Source organism: Filicampus tigris, chromosome 9 (genome assembly GCF_054856515.1).
Source record: "Filicampus tigris isolate MCC_2025a chromosome 9, RoL_Ftig_1.0, whole genome shotgun sequence".
Lineage (NCBI taxonomy): Eukaryota > Metazoa > Chordata > Actinopteri > Syngnathiformes > Syngnathidae > Filicampus > Filicampus tigris.
The window spans coordinates 11,814,232-11,831,153 of record NC_141225.1 but is presented as its reverse complement, the minus strand read 5'-3'; the positions used below and the strand labels follow the sequence as shown (position 1 = coordinate 11,831,153).

Sequence of the window (16,922 nt, the reverse complement as noted above, 5' to 3'; positions counted from 1 at the left end):
GATGCAAGTACTGCATTCTTCCATTTCTATTTGAGAGAACACTGAAAACTGCATCAAACTGTTTTGTGTATAGATGATATTAATATTTTAGTTGTTAGTATTTTCTTTCACTCTTTGAATATCTAGAAAAGCTTTACATAAAAAAACACATAGCTTTGCCTCAAAGTCCGCTAGCTTAATACTAACACAATAGGAAATACCATAGAACAGCTAACAGATAGCATTTGTGTGGCGGTGTTGGCTTTGAGCAATGGATATTTGAACACAGATGGTGCAGTAACGCATGTAGACAGACAATATAACAATACTCTCAGGAATATTTTCTTTATCATCTGCAAAAATAAAAATCTTACTGCAGTTTACTGAGTCACTTCCAGTTGTTGTGAAACTCGTCTTCATTTGTGTCTGCATGACTGTATATTTCTGCCCCCTGGTGGCCAAGTTGAATACACCAGAAGAATAAGGAGAAACTGTGTAATTATTTACGTTCTATTTAATTATGTTATAACAACATTATCTGTTTTTATAGAGTACAATACTATATATTTTATTGTTTTTTTGGGGGGGGCGGCTATCGTAGATGTTTGGTAAAACGTTATTCCACACTCCTCCCCAAGGGCATCGCCGGCACCGACGTGGCCAAGGAGGCGTCCGACATCATCCTGACCGACGACAACTTCAGCAGCATCGTCAAGGCGGTGATGTGGGGCCGCAACGTCTACGACAGCATTTCCAAGTTCCTCCAGTTCCAGCTCACAGTCAACGTGGTCGCCGTCATCGTGGCGTTCACGGGCGCCTGTATCACACAGGTACGGACGGTACCTAGATGATGTAAGAGATACGTGTCATGCATGATGATGTAGCGGAGTAAGACTTCTCGGTATGCTGCAGTGCAGGTTTCCACCACTTCATTTATGCATCTATTTTCCAGAGCACTTGTCCTTATTAGAATCACAGGTGAGTTGGAGCCTATCTACTTTGACTTTGAGCGAGAAGCAGGGTACAATGTGTACCGGTCGCCAGCAGCGCAAACAAACACTCACATTCACACCGATTAACAATTTAAAGTCTTCTGTGAACATCTCACATGCATGTTTTTGGAGTGTGGGAGGAAGCTGTAATATCTGGGGAAAACCCAAGCAGGTGACAGGCCGTATTAAGATTTTCTTAAAATGATCAGTTTTCCAGTTTATGTTTGGGAAGCGCAAACCCATCTCCATTTATGGGTGTTAATCCTAAATAAACTATGCAAGGGAAACAAGTTGAACTCCATTCCTCCTCTCTAACCATAACAGTAACCGAAATGTGTCACATTTAGCCTAATTACCACAACGTGATTTTTTTGTGTTTTTTTAAATTAGGTGACTTTTTACCTAAAAAAATTCAACTTTATTCCTGTCATTTTGTGACTTGAAAAATGTGCAAAATGTTTTATTCTCACAAAATAAAACTTGCCATAGGATTCTGACTTGTTTTCCTCCAAAAAGTCTAACATTATTTTCATAAGGTTACAACAAAAATTGGACTATGTTTGAATATGTATACTATGACTTTTTTGTTGTTGTTTTTTCCCCAAAAATACTTTTTATCCTGAAAAATATAGGACTATAGTCTATATGACTGTGATTGACTGGCAACCAATCTGGGGGTCCTCTCGCTCTAAATCAGATAGGATAGGCTCCAGTTCACCCGTTGCTCGAATTAAGACAAGCCCGAAAACAATGGATGGTTTATCACAAGTTTCATTCAAACTTATGTTTAAGAGAATGACTTGTCATGATCTGTTACCATAATGTCAATCCACATCACAGGCTTCTACATAAGATCAGATAGCAAGTAGTCTAGACTTTTTGAAGCAGCATAATAGTAACCATAAAAGAATTATACGATATGATCACAAGGCATTTGGTGTTTGTTTGTGCATCTTGTGCTCCGCAGGACTCCCCCCTGAAAGCCGTGCAGATGCTTTGGGTCAACCTGATCATGGACACGTTCGCCTCGCTGGCCCTGGCCACCGAGCCCCCCACGGAGGCCCTGCTCAGGAGGAAGCCGTACGGACGCAACAAGCCTCTCATCTCCAGCACCATGACCAAAAACATTCTGGGACACGGCGTCTATCAGCTCATCATCATCTTCCTACTCCTCTTCATCGGTATGGACTAAAGCCCTTTTCACACTGCGGTCTTTGTGTATGTAGTAAGGGGTGGGGACCGAAGAATGGAGTTGGTGGAGTGCAACGGACAAAAATGGGTGGATTCTACTGCTTAGAGAAGGAAATCAACCCAAACATATATTTTTTTCAAGAATATGTTCCCAGCATGCCGACTAGTTGAAACACAGCATTCTGATTAATATTGTGTTTGTGGAAATGAGTTAGGCAGCAAAATCCACCCCTTTTTAGCCATCTCAGGTGGCGGCCATTTTGTCATCTCTGTTGACTGAAAATGACATCACAACTACTCAGGGCTCAGGTAATGACCAATCAGCTTCAGAAAACAGGTCAGCCGTGATTGATGGTGATCAAAATGACCGCCCCAAGAGATGGCAAAAAACGAGTGGATTAACTCTTATTCCGCAAACACAATATTTATCAGAATGCCATGTTTCAACTAGTGCGCCTGCGTAGAACATATTCATGTAAAGAAAATGTTTGTGTTGACTTCACTTTAATGCTGCATTGCAGCGTACAATTAACCCTAGAACACTAACGTCGGGCAACTTTAACCCACACATTTTTTCATGTTATATTTTGTACAGGGAAATTAAAGAAGACAATTTCCAATTTGGCATACAGTGTTGTACTTTTACTTAAAATAATGAAAACTGTATTTTATCCGGGATATTATATCGGGTTAAATGCACCCGAAGTTAGTGATGGTGTTACTAATTTTAACGTTAGTGTTAAGTTCAAAACAATATTAGTGTGTTCAAAAAGCAAAGGATGCAAAGAAAATAGTCCGCTGGTCCAATACTATGATTGCAATTTGAGGGTCATGTTATGCAACACAGATGTGAAGTAGTTTTCAGAAACAGTGCTTGTACCAGCTCAGTGATTCATTGTAAAAGCAAAACCCTTCAAGTCCTTAAAGATAAAAGTAAAAATACATCATCTAAAGTTGACATACCACAGTGTTTTAACAATCCTGACAATAGTATATCAAATGAGGCGGTCCAACACGTTTGTTTGCGTATTGTAACATGACTTCACACTTTACTTTCCTCCACAGGTGAGCAGATCTTCGACATTGACAGCGGCCGCAACGCCCCCCTCCACGCGCCCCCCTCGGAGCACTACACCATCATCTTCAACACCTTCGTCATGATGCAGCTTTTTAACGAGATCAACGCCCGCAAGATACACGGCGAGCGGAACGTCTTTGAGGGCATCTTTAGGAACCCCATCTTTTGCTCTATCGTTTTTGGCACATTTGCTGTACAGGTGAGTTATTTTCACATTTCACATTTGTTTGATAGTCAATTAAAACTATGCCTGTAAAGTTTTTGGACAACATGAATTCATTTGTATTTAGCGTATACTAATACTAAACGTGTTCTTTTGTATCCTTATTTTTATATCTGTTTGTGTCTGTTTAGATAATAATTGTACAGTTTGGAGGGAAGCCATTCAGCTGCCAACCTCTTGACCTGGAGAAGTGGATGTGGTGCGTTTTCCTCGGCTTGGGGGAGCTCGTGTGGGGGCAGGTAACGAACAAATCCGTCACCCAATTTCTATGCATCAATTCTGAGTGCCGCTATCCATATCAGAGCAGTATTTAGCCCACATTGGATCTATCAGCTGAAAAATACGTTTAGTCATGCAAAAATGTGACTTAATTCTTGGAAAATGCAAAGCTACTCTCATAAGACTGATATATGTTGTTTTACTTTTAATGTGGGTTTAGACTTAACAAAGTCAATTTATAAGATTCTGATGGAATTCTCATGATAGGACGACTGGTACTTATTTCTCTAAAAATGACCATTTTTATCTTGACTTTTTTTTTCTTATTCTGTTGTTATATTACACTTTATTCTTTAACACATAAATTAATTACGGCACGTAAATTAACTACCAGTATTGATCACAAAGAATTGCAGTAAAACAATTGTCCATTATCCGAACCACTTATTCTTTCGACTTATCATATCATATCATTTATAGTATTGCTCGTTCTGCAAAAACTACTATTTTATTCTCGTAAAAAAAATACGACTTGATTCTCATTATATAACAACTTTTCTGGGCAGAAAGGATACTTAAAAAATTAGCATCACCTGCAAAAAAAGTTATTTAAAAAAGCTGACCTGAAATGATCCAAAAAAGTGATTGATAATATGAACTTTTTCCCACCAAAAATTAACTTTTTTTTTTCTCCATTATACCGGTATATATATTTTTTATTAGTGTGGTGCTAACACGGCTTTTTGCTTATCAATCACAACACGTTTATGCATTTAACATCTATTTACATACACACAATGTAAACATCGGCCTCTCTCCGTGTCTCAGGTGATCGCCACAATACCCAACAGCAAGCTGCGCTTCCTGCGGCGGGCCGGCCAGCTCAGCCAAAAGGACGAACTTCCGGAGGAGGACGTAAACGAGGAGAATGAGGAGATTGACCATGCGGAGAGGGAACTGAGAAGAGGCCAGATCCTCTGGTTCCGGGGACTGAACCGCATTCAGACTCAGGTGGGGCGCTCGCTCGTAGTTTTAACGACGTCACCCTATGAAACGTATTTTACGCTAAACCTTTGTAACCCTACTCGGTAACGGAAAATGTTTGCTCTCAAGATGAGTTAAGTTCACAGACAGGCGGCTCTGGCTCAGGGGTATGGAAGTGATGGGCCTGGTGGACCCCCAAGAAGATGGTCCTTGGACCCAGAGCTCTGCAGACCCGATCACTGTGATATTCAAGACAATCTGATTGTTGTGTACTCATGGGTTTCATTTCACTGTGTGTGTCACTGATGGTCCAGGGTGAAGCTATCACATCGCAATAGTAACGCAACTCAACGTCCTACAGGAGCTTCATGAAGACAATTACAAAATGTTTATGCATAAACAGATATCAGATTAATTTAATTGTGAATTGTTGTTTTTCTTTTTGCAAAAATAATTATAGTTTGGTGAGGAAGGAAGTTTGGTCAGTATGAAGACTTTAACACTGACATGAAAGTAAATAAAAATAAAAAATAAATCACAGTACGGTGTGACACACCGCAACTATTTGGGAACTGAACCCACGCTTCCTACACACTGGAGTGACTGGAGCGGTTTTGATCAAATGAAATACTTTAAAGAAATCAAAACAATATATATTTTTTAATGACTGTATTGCATTAATGTAACAATTTAAATGGTTATATTTGGATTACAACCACCAATACTAATAGAGGAATAAATAAATCAGGCAGATAATCTCAAAACCAGACAGCATTTTGCCGAAGTGATGCAACACCCTGACCTTCAGCCTGGTCTCGCCACAATCGGGACATGTTGTGCTTTGTTGTTGTTCCTGGTCTCGCCGCGCTCACTCCGAGCCGCCATTTGTCCTCTCCTGTCCCGCTTTCTCCTCCCCGCAGATCGAAGTAGTCAACACCTTCAAGAGCGGCACCTCCTTTCAGGGGGCGGGAGCTCTAAGACGCCAATCCTCCACCACCAGCCAGAACCAGGATGTAACCAATATTTCTAGTCCTAGTCACGTGTCCTTGTCCAATGCCCTTTCCTCTCCTACAAGCGCTGCTGCTGCTGCTGCTCCGTCTACTGGCCGTGAGTCAGAACTCTGTCAGTCTGCTTGTCTGTCTGCTCGCGTTCAGGGACGTCAGCCCCGTTATGCGAAAAACACAGTGGAGCCTCCAGAGTTGAACACGTACAAACATAGTTGCTAGATGTCTATAAATCGCCTGAGACTTCAGCTCAGCGAACATATCGTAGCCTAAATTGATGTCAGGTAATGTGCGATGAATTATCTGATGAAGAGCAGAATGCCATCACTCTGCTTTTCAGCTAATAAACGAGAGCAGCTGAGGTTGATGAGGTCATTCGCGCTGCTAAATTTACACACCCCAAAATAGCGAGCTACTGCATCAACCCAAGTCAGACTCACTCACTGACGAGGGAAGGTAGATTTTGCTTTTGGGATGTTCCAATGAGAAGAAGGAGAGTCCGATGAGGCCATGGCTGTTGACAAGAGGCGTTTGGAATGCTTTGGAGACCGCTCGGCAGGATGTCGGTCTCTCGATGATGAAAGCAGAGCGCGGCCCGATGAAGGTGATTGTCCATTCGAAACTCGGAGCCTGTCAAATGTCTTGCCTGTATTTGAACAGCGTAGTCTCTGTACTGTAGAGCTTTTCTCGTGGTCCGAGGATGTTCTAAATTTGTTAGCAAAATACGCACAAATTCAAGTACGAAGATATTGATGAATCACACGCACAGTTGGTGAATGAGGCCCAACAATGACTCAATGTTTTTCACTTTTTTTTTTTTTTAGTCATATTATCCAGTTCTCCTTACACTAGTATAATAGATAAGATGGTTTCCAATGAATAATTTCAGTCAACTGACATCCACTTTGGAGGTTCCACTGTATTAACCCTTTAATTAAACCAATCAGAAAGTTTTTTAGTGGGGTTGGAGTCTCTGAATCATTCTTTTTAATTTCCTGCTTCTCTTCTACTTTTTTGTTTGCAAATTTCTGTCTTGTTGCTGTTCACGCTGGATGTCAAATCTCCTCCCATGCTCGGGTGTACTGTCCTCTCATTGGTCGATGTGTTGTCTGTTTCCTCAGAGTGCTAGGAGCGCGGGAGTAAGGGTGATACCCACGGCGTGACATTTCAGGTTGTGAGTTTGTCTCCCTCTGCTCATATTCCCGTAAAACCGACAAACCCCCACCACCACTCGACCACTAACCCTCACCACCAGCATCTGACCCGTTTGTGCCTTGACAGATGCTAACTCGAACTAATTCCACCGATGGTAAACATTCAAATATGAGCCGCAGTGGTTTGCTTCATTTAAGGATCTTGGTCTTAATTCAGTCTCAATAGGTGGCAAAGAACTTGCTAACATGTTGCTAACATGCTAAAAATGTTAGCGTTGTGATGATTCTTCCAATGTTACTAGCAGTACGTTCAAAACAACCGAGTGCTCTGTTTCGTTGTATATGGTGACAAAAATCCTGACTTTTGTAAATAGCTATATTGATCAATATGCTAACGCTTACATGCTAAAAGCATTAGCGCTATTCTGATTGATCGTCACTTGGAGATGGTTTACTGGGGTCCAAATCAATTATACAGTGTATAAAGATGATACTCTACTAACTAAAATGCCTTCCTTTCTCATACACAGACACACACGCACACACTGTTTTGATTTTCTCTTATTCTTATTTTTCAATTTTACAGTAAATGTGAAGCGACCATAAAATGTATTCATCCCCGTCCTGTTGCTTCATGTTGTCGTGTAATTGAGTGTCATGTCGGCATGGTTACGGACACATAAGGTACATCGTCTGCAGCCACAGTGACAATTGGCGAATACAAGCTCACACTGTTTTGGAACACTCCATCAGTTACGTGTCAGACATCCTGTCACATGATCTCATATTCTTAATAAGGTGTGCGCTATTTATTAGGTAAAATCCAAAACTTGATTGATAGGCATTATTCTAAATTGCTTTTTTATGTGTATCATATGTTATAGCTTTCACTATTCAATCAATTCATTACCTTAATAAATATTTTTAAATTGTAAAAATGTTGTAAATTGTGACAGGTATTTTTAAAATCTAAAATCACTGTTAAATGTGTAATTATTTAAAATGTTAATCTGATGTGCATTTTTCAATATTCTGGATCATTGTATTCCATCCTTTTGAATATAATAATTTACTACTTGCATTATCATAAAATACACACTATACACATTTTTAATGTATAAACTGACTCCTAGTTTAAAAGAAAAAAAAAAAATATTTTCATATTACTTTTACTATATGTCCTACAATTTAGGACCTACATGTGCACACATTTCATACATGTTAAATGAAAAACACATTCTAAAATGTGCAAAATAATAAAAGCTTACTTTCACATGCAAAGAAATCGTCCGACATTTAAAAAAAAAAGGTTGTCCATTGAGTTGAGTTATTAATGTATTGCTGTACTGTCTTTATTACTATGCAGTATTTCAAAACTGAACTGAAAAATCTTACAAAGCTAATCTGAATTTACATATTTCATGTTGGACATTTTGTGACAACAAATATTAATTCCTTGCATGTTTTTGTGCAAACTATTCAATATCCTTGGGTCTAACAGAGTATTAGTTGCCGTGTGATAAATTGTTGCTTGTGTAATTGGATGTGTTGGGGTGTCTCAAGAGGAAAACAAAAATAAATCATTTGAATCATTTTATATCATAGCACATTAAACCTTTCCGTCATACTACCTCCACTACCGCAATAGAATGATTAAATATCTTATGCTCTTACTTGAATGTTTACCAATCCATGCATGGCATTGAGGCCGTCAGACCTGATAATAAAAAATACATATGTATATATAAACTATTCTTCCCATCCATGTGTTTTGCGTCAACTTTTATACTTGTCTTGTTGCATGTCGGTTGTGTTGACTTCCTGTTGTCGTCATACAGTACGTGACGATGTTTGCTCATTGTCTCACAACACACGCGTGTGCTGTTTTGTGTTGTTGTGAGTCGTCTCCTCCTGCACTGCTTGTGTATGTGCGCAAACCATCCCCGCCCTCCTCTTGTTTGGGACCACCCTGTGCTCTATACGTGTGTGTCCCACGCAGAGTGTGTGGATGCTGAGCCACAAGAGTTGGCTCTGGTCCTTTTTTTGTTTGTTTGATTTTAGAGCGCCTGATTGGATGGCTGAGATCTAACCTCCTTCCTCCTTACTGACCTTGTCCACCAGATTTCCTCCAACTTGCATGTGATATTCTCCTGAATTGTATCCCACCGTGTCAGACTATGGATTCATGATCACCCCTCCGCTGCTGCCACAGAGATTTGACTGTTTCATTTTAACATCGGAGGACATTTGTGTACTATACAGGCGGCGCTAGAAAGCATAACTGAAGGCAAATTACATGATATATTACTGTACATGTAAGGGAATAATGCTCAGTTTTGATTGACACTGTCAGATAATTTAATGTAACGGTATTTTGGTGGGGCAGCTTCACTGGTTGGAAGAGGAAATGATATCTATATTGTGATCGCAGACTGTGGAATCAGATGCACAGTGGCTATAAAAGACTGCGGACTATGGCTTGTGTTCTAAAATATGATGACTTGTCAGGAAAAATCTACAAGAATGGCTGAACTTTATTTGGGGTTAATCAGGGGCGTTGTAAATGGTGGCAGGTGCGTTCCATTTAACATGAGTTTGAATGTGTGTCAGTATTGAACACAACCACATTCCCACTTATAAGAGGGTGTGCACAATTTTTTTTATTCACCTTTTTTGTGGGTCAATTGTATGTGAAGCTCCTGTCAGTCTGATGCAATAGTAAGAATGCCTGATAGATTATAAATGAATACAGTGTCAATCAAAAATAAACATTATCTTTGTAAAAACAGTATTACGATACATGATTGGATTGTGTAGATATAAGAAGAAACCAAATCCCTGTTTGCTGAGAACTGGAGGGTGCCCGGTGGGATACAACATGGTGGTCTACGACCATGTATTTCTTGATTTATTTTCATGTGTTTTTGTTTGGTTATGTTTTCTGTAAGCATTGCGTTGATTAACGTGGCTTGTTTCTAGGTATACAGCACATTGGACTAAAAGCGTATACTTATAACAGGCATTTGTGTCGCTTTGTTTTTTTTTTTTCTTTCCTTTTTTGTGATTGTTACGGTCCTCACAGTTTTCCTTTAGTGCACGCCCCCAACCTGAGTGAACTGTATAGTAATGTTGTGAAAACACAGAAAAGACCTCCTCCTCTCACCCAGCCTCCTTATTAACAAGCTCCAATGGAGGAAGTTGACGTGATGTCATAAAGTATGAGCCGCCATATTGGTCTTGGGAAAACAAAGGGGTTTTGGTGATTTTACCACTTTTAAAAAGGTAGCTTTAAAGATGCCAGAAAGTTTCTCTTTAATATACAGTATGTATATACAGTATATATATCTATATATATATATATTGTGTATGTATGTCTATATAGCTATGTTGTTGTTGTTATCCTTTCGGCTTTTCCCCGAAGCGCACGCTCGATTCGCATCATTGATTTGGCAAAGCATTTTACGCCGGATGCCCTTCCTGACGCAACCCTATTAGCAGGGCACACAAACAGACACCATCACTGAGCGGGAATCGATCCCACGCTGCACGCGCACAACTCGGGCACTAGCAGAAAGAAGCGCTGGCACAGGGCAGCTCTCTCGATAAACAGTGTGCGTTCCCAATCGGACAAGCGGAGAGGTCATTGAAGACACACTACAACGGGTGACGAGGAACACCCTCCCCCCGTACGAGGTTTGAAGAGAAAGAGTGACTCACTGCATTTTGGAAGCCACTTCCCAACCTGGTCCCTCACTCCAATCTGTCCCCCAAGCAAAAACAAGTCACTGTTTTCCTCCCCACGCTCGCCACAGCCATTGAAGCCTCGCCGCGAAAAATAGACTAATGATGGCTTGATGACGGATGACGAATTCAATAAATGGGTTTCCGTCAATGCTTAATCTGTCCCGTCATTCGTTGACCATCAGCAAAATGGGCGTCCGTCAGAGACGGACCGGTCCATCACATAGACAGAATGCCCAGCTCTGTATATATGTACGTACACACATGCCAACTTGCCATTGCCAATGTCCAACTGTTGAACTTTTTGCATAACTTGCTGTTCTCTAACATGGAGCATAAGAGCAGAATCCACAACATGTGTTCGATCCATGAAAGTACCGCTTTGGTGGATTCAATGCCAAAGGGGCTTTAGCCTAACATCACTAACGATGTTTTACCCAACACCAATAAGGCGGCTACGTGTTAACCTAAAGAGCCAGGATGTCCAACCTCATCCATGGGAGGCTCCCTCCTTCCACGTGCCTCCTCCTCCTAATCCCCACGTGTGCTTTTCTCCCACCGGCAGATCCGCGTCGTGAACGCATTCCGCAGCTCTCTCTACGAAGGCCTGGAGAAGCCCGACTCCCGCACCTCCATCCACAACTTCATGACGCAGCCCGAGTTTAGGATAGAGGACTCCACGCCCAACATCCCGCTCATCGACGACACGGACGACGACTCGGCTCGCCGGAGGGGGAAGTACTCCAGCCAGCCGTCGTCGCCCAACAAGAACAACAACGCCATCGACAGCGGCATCAACCTCACCATCGACACCAGTAAATCGGCGGCTTCGTCCAGCCCCGCCAGCCCTTTGCACAGCTTGGAGACCAGCCTCTAACCTCCAGGTTTCGGAACCTTCACCTCCTCAAGTAACCGGACATACAATCGGGGGAAAAAAAGAAAGAAAGATGAAGAAAAAGCGACACAGCCATCTTGCATTTGTGGTTGTTTCGCTTGCACGGAGGAGCAAACTGACGACAACAAGGAGGAAGACAAACACTGGAACCTCCCCTCTCCTCGTAATTATATTCTGATTAATATTATTGTTATATTATTATTGTCGCTCCTGCATGAATGTACATTGCCCGAGTTTTATTTAAAAGGGTTTCACTCCCGCCCTCCCGTTTGGATTCTTTTGCGGTGGACGTAAGGACAGCTTGCTCCTCTTCTCCTTCTGCGTGGCATGATCACATGACATTTGATCATGTGACCGGGTGCCAGGGCTCAACTTGCACAGCAGCTTTGCACCTCCTCCCAACCGCCCGCCCCAAAAAAGAAAAGAGGAGCGCAAAAATAATACAACAGCGATTTACGAGCATTTACGGGATTATATTCTATAAATATGAACACACATAAATATATTTACAGTAGAGAGAGTTTTATCTTTGTTTGTCGGCATGTTGCCTTGTTCCTTTCTCGAATGGCTCGAAAGTACTTTTGACTTATTTATGTCTTAAAAGAGAATGTAATTTGTTTACAGACCACTTAGAGATATACTTCCTGGTTTCTAGAAGGGACGCCAGAGCTCACATGGTGTGTTATTATTATTGCTGAGGATTAAAACTAAATGGAAAAAAAAACAGAGGGGGGAAAAAAAATAGAAAAAAAATGTACTGGAATTTGCCTGCTATCTTGTGAAATATTGTAGATATTTTTAGAGGATTAACAAACAAAAAGAAACCAAACTATAATGGTCGTAAATGTGGAATCTTAGTATTATTCTTTGATTATTGGGATGGAGATGCCTTTGTTTTTTTTAAGATAGGCCTCCACGGGGACAGAGGGGGAACAATTCTATCATTCGCTAACTTTTCTTTCACTGCTGCTTCTTCCTGCTTCTTCCTTCTTATATATATATATATATATATATATATATATATATATATATATATATATATATATATATATATATATATATATATATATATATATACTATATATATAATATATATATATATATAATATATAAATATAATATATATATATTTTTTGTTTTGTTTTGTTTTTTTCCAGTTTAAAGGTTGATAACAGGACCATCAAAAATGAACTGTTTGGGTCACGTTAGCGAAGTAATACCTTGATCTCACGGGAATCATTTTAAACAATGTCGTTGGGATATATTGGATTTTTTTTTTGTTTTTTTTTTTGTTAAATTCATCCAATCCAGGTGAATTTCAATGCATTTCCACTGTCAGAGAGACCAACATCCACACAGCGCTGTAGGCCAACTACAAAAAAGATTGGTTCTTTTCATTTTATTTATTAGTCAAAAAGTAGAAGGTTTAACCCGGGCTCATTAAACTAACAGTTTGGTCTTTAAATAAACTACTGTTTTGCATTTTCAACTTTCAACGCGCTTGCCCACACGCAGTGAACGAAAGCTAAAATTATTTACCATTATTGTTGCCCATTTGTCTAGCATACAAGGTTTAAAGTAGGTAGCAATTGGACACAATCTTTAGAAGTAGTTTGTTTTGAAGAATATCCAAAGAGCCCTGGCCCCTTCAAACCAAAATGGCAGACTTTTGCTTCTTTCCGAGCAAGGCCTCTTCAGACTCTTTTGCGGGTCTACTCATGATGGATATACCCACCAAATTTCACATTGCTCAGTAAAACCGGTATTCAATTTTGATCACATTGAGCTTTTGGAGCTCAATTAATACTTTGTATATTATGATGAGTCATCAAATGTCTGCGCCATGTTCCACCCACACGCTACGATGAGAACTTAAAGGACCTCAAAATTTAGTATCAGATAGTTCTCAAGTATATTTGGGAGCAGTAAGTCAAAATTTCTAGGAGCTGTTTGATTTTGATGGACCCATGATCATGGCCGTAATGGAATGACCATAAAATGGTTGCTTCAAACCAAAATGGCAGATTTTCTTCCTTTTCAGCCTTGAGACTATTTTGTAGGTGCTCATGATATACATGTCTATCAAATTTCACGCTGCAAAGTTAAACTGGTTTTCGGGATTTTAACAAAAATTGACAACCCTGCCCTTTTGAACCTAAGTTAGAAGAACTTGAGATTTCATAGAGAATCACCAGATTTTGGCACTGTGTTCTACCCACGCACCATGCTAAAAACTCAAAATCACTCAGTCCTCTTTGGTTCATATTTGGGTTTGATCAGATACAATTTCTTGCTGGACCCCATGACCTAAATATTGTCACTTCAAGCCAAAACGACAGACTTCTTGTGTCTTATTGGTCATGGCTTCTTGAAACGTTTTTGTTGGTCTAATCATGATTGACTTGCCTACAATTATGCTTGCTCTGGGGCTGGATTTTGTCAACACTGATCTTGTGGAGCTGAGTGATAAGAGCTTCGTTTTACATCATCAAATTTCGGTGCTGTGTTCCACGCACACGCCTTGGTGAATACGTAAAAGCCTCCAAATTTAGCATCACCCAATTCTCTATTTGACTTGGTTCAAATTTAGTAGCAGTTGGACCAAATTTTTCCAGGTAGGTGACTTTTGAAAGATCCTCTGACATGGCTAAAATGCCCTTCAAATGTCTGCTTCAAACGATGATGGCAGACTTCCTGTATTCATTCGGGCATGGGCTCTTGAGACTTTTTTTGTGGGTCTACTCATGTTAGTAATGGCCACCAAGTTTCATGATGCTAAGCGGAACTTGCTTACAAGACCATTTGGTTTTTTTGGACAGCGAGAAATCTTTTTTATATATATTATAATTATTGTATGTTTAAAATCTGGGATATAGAGGTTTTTTTTTTAATCCAGTTTAATTTGAATTGATTTTCCTCCACAAAAAGCCTCACAGCACTGAAGGCCATTTTTAAACATCTAACAATGACACAAAAATGGAATGTTGCTTTGGCTCTTTTTCTATATACATATACATATATACCGGAATTTAAAAAGAAAAAAAAAGACTTTTTTTCTGCACTATTTGGTTATGAATGACAACTTATGTGGTGTAAAATCTAGATGTGCTTTTTGTGTGTTTTAACCAAGTTTGTCTTCCTGCCGTCACAGAATATACAGTACGCTAGCATCTCAGCTGTGCTCACTTATAGTTGTAATATTTATTGTGCTTTGACCGATCCACACGATCAGCAGAGGGAACATTACAAAAAAAAACAACGTATTGCACTCTGAAGGAAAAGGCCACTTTAAACACGTCTGTACTCTTTCTAACTCAAGTCACTGGCAAGCGCAGCGTGTTCTATAGGCTCATTATGCAAACCAATACCATTTTTCTACTAAGTAAATACACTCTAGTATTACAATCTTCGATCTAAGCTGTCCCATCTCGTTCTCGCCTGTCCTCTTGTCTGGTCCCGTGTGGAGAGGGTGCACAAGCTTTACCAGTCAGCTCAGGCCTGTTGGAAAATAATTAGGTTGACCAAGACACAAAATACTTGTTGTTTATTTAATTTATTATTTGTCGGTAAAAAAAACAAAAACAAAATAACAACAACCAAGGCACACACAGTGACACAGTAAAAAAATAAAAAATAAATAAACACTCAATGCAAATAACAGTGGAACCTCCAAAGTCATTTCCACTCAAGGGAAACAATGAAAGAAGGAAATTTATAGTATAAAACAAAAATACAGTAAAACTACCCACCCGTGTAAAGGCTGAGTGGAAATGGAAAGGTGTTTTTGGGAGCAAGTCTGCCTGATCCGATATTCAAACCTAGAACCTCAAAATGTGAGCCAAACATGCTAAGCACTCTATTAAATGGAGTTAATATTAGAATTTTAGTACTAAACTTTGGATTATCTTAAAGTGGGAGTTGTGGTGCTTAAACTTCTAGCAAGATTTGGATGTAGCTTCACTTCTCTAAACGCCCCCATACCCACCAGGAGTCTCCATGACACCTATTAGTGCACACAAGCGTAATTTTCTTAACACGAGAACACATCCAGCTTCAACCAAATAGAAGCACTGGCAATATTAAGATAGCATTAGCACTGTAAACAAGCCGACATTAGCCATAACTGCTACATTGGTTCATGATCGGTAATTTTATTTTTGGGTAATTTACAATCAAACCAGGTGATAAACGTTCCCGTCAAGAAGAAATGTTGCTAAATCCACGTCGCTTCTGAATCCTCTCAAGTGCATAAGGTCCCTTTACTTCTATTTCTTAGTCTTATGGAGTAAGTGCATGGACTAGTTGTTGGCTGTCTGGGGATGGCCATTTTTTTTTTCCAGAGGTGGATAGTCACGCCAATTTAAATTGTCACATTTTAGACATTCTTTGGAGGTTCTACTGTCAATATATTGAATATGTCTCCCATCGTGCATAAGTAATGACACTCAATCAATCAGAAGCACCGCAAAACGTGCGATTTTCATGCTATTTTCACCCACCCTGACACCACTGCTGATGATAACGATATCAATGAAACTTCTTGCAATATACTCTCTCACCTGCCTCGATGTACTGTATTTAGCAGCATGCAGTTTGTAGAACCAAGAAAAAGAGACATGCCAACAAGCTAACTAACCTTTTGGCATACATGCTTAGCCATTTATTGGGTAAGTGATTTAAGTGTTCATCTTGTTTTTAAACTATTTTTTTTCTAAATCTATACAATAATTGTAAATAAAGAACTCAATGTCTTTGTTCATTTAATACTATGCAAAAAGTCATGCTTTTTTCCCCCTGATTGTTACCCACCCTTAATCCTAGAGTGTGTTGCTGGAATGTTTGTGCTCTCCAAAATCAGTTAAACGATGTGATGTAAACTAATTTTCTAGCTTGAGGAAAACTTCTATGATGATGATGACAAATGATTCTGATACTACGGGGAGGATGCTCATGATGATGATAATCAACTGTGACTCTTGCTGCTTGACTGTCCCACTCATCACACTCCTTGACAAGAGCGCAAGTGGAAAAGAAAAAAATATTTAATTAAAAAAAAAATGGAAAGTCACTAAATAAATCTCCCAGAGCAGCATGATCCAGCATGGTGTGTCCTGGCCCCGTGTCACATGTCCTCGTCTGATTCGATGCGCTTCTGCGGTATCTAAGATTCATTGCTTTTGTATTAATGTTGTTCTACATATGTGGACGTGAGCAACCCATGAACCAGTATTACAATTACCTTTAAAGGCCATGGGAGGTAACATTTACCAATATTTTAAAGGAGAAGCATGTCAAAGAATTTCATACATGTGCAATTCATGCCACTGATATTTGGAGTCTCCTTGACTGCGCGTTGTTGTTTTTATCTTGAAGAGGATTTGAAATCTAACATGCCTTCAATTAAAAGAGATAAAAATGGCAGCCAGAAGGTTTATCCAGATGTAGTTTTTGATTATTGTTTT

General features: G+C 39.8%; 1 protein-coding gene across 15 annotated transcripts in view; it reads left to right on the top strand.

Moving 5' to 3' along the window:
* atp2b2 (ATPase plasma membrane Ca2+ transporting 2) overlaps positions 1-12,466 on the top strand; it is a 109,885-nt gene extending 97,419 nt beyond the window's left edge. For 13 of the 15 annotated variants that reach the window (XM_086040204.1, XM_086040202.1, XM_086040198.1 and 10 more), the window contains 6 exons: positions 618-809; positions 1,939-2,152; positions 3,228-3,439; positions 3,595-3,702; positions 4,511-4,693; positions 11,131-12,466. In XM_086040204.1, coding sequence (XP_085896330.1) covers positions 618-809; positions 1,939-2,152; positions 3,228-3,439; positions 3,595-3,702; positions 4,511-4,693; positions 11,131-11,442 — 1,221 coding nt within the window. In that variant the 3' untranslated portion in view covers positions 11,443-12,466. Of the gene's footprint in view, positions 1-617; positions 810-1,938; positions 2,153-3,227; positions 3,440-3,594; positions 3,703-4,510; positions 4,694-5,586; positions 5,774-6,791; positions 6,842-11,130 lie in introns of all 15 variants that reach the window. The other 2 variants (XM_086040208.1, XM_086040212.1) reach the window with 2 other exon arrangements.
* Positions 12,467-16,922: the final 4,456 nt, after the last annotated feature.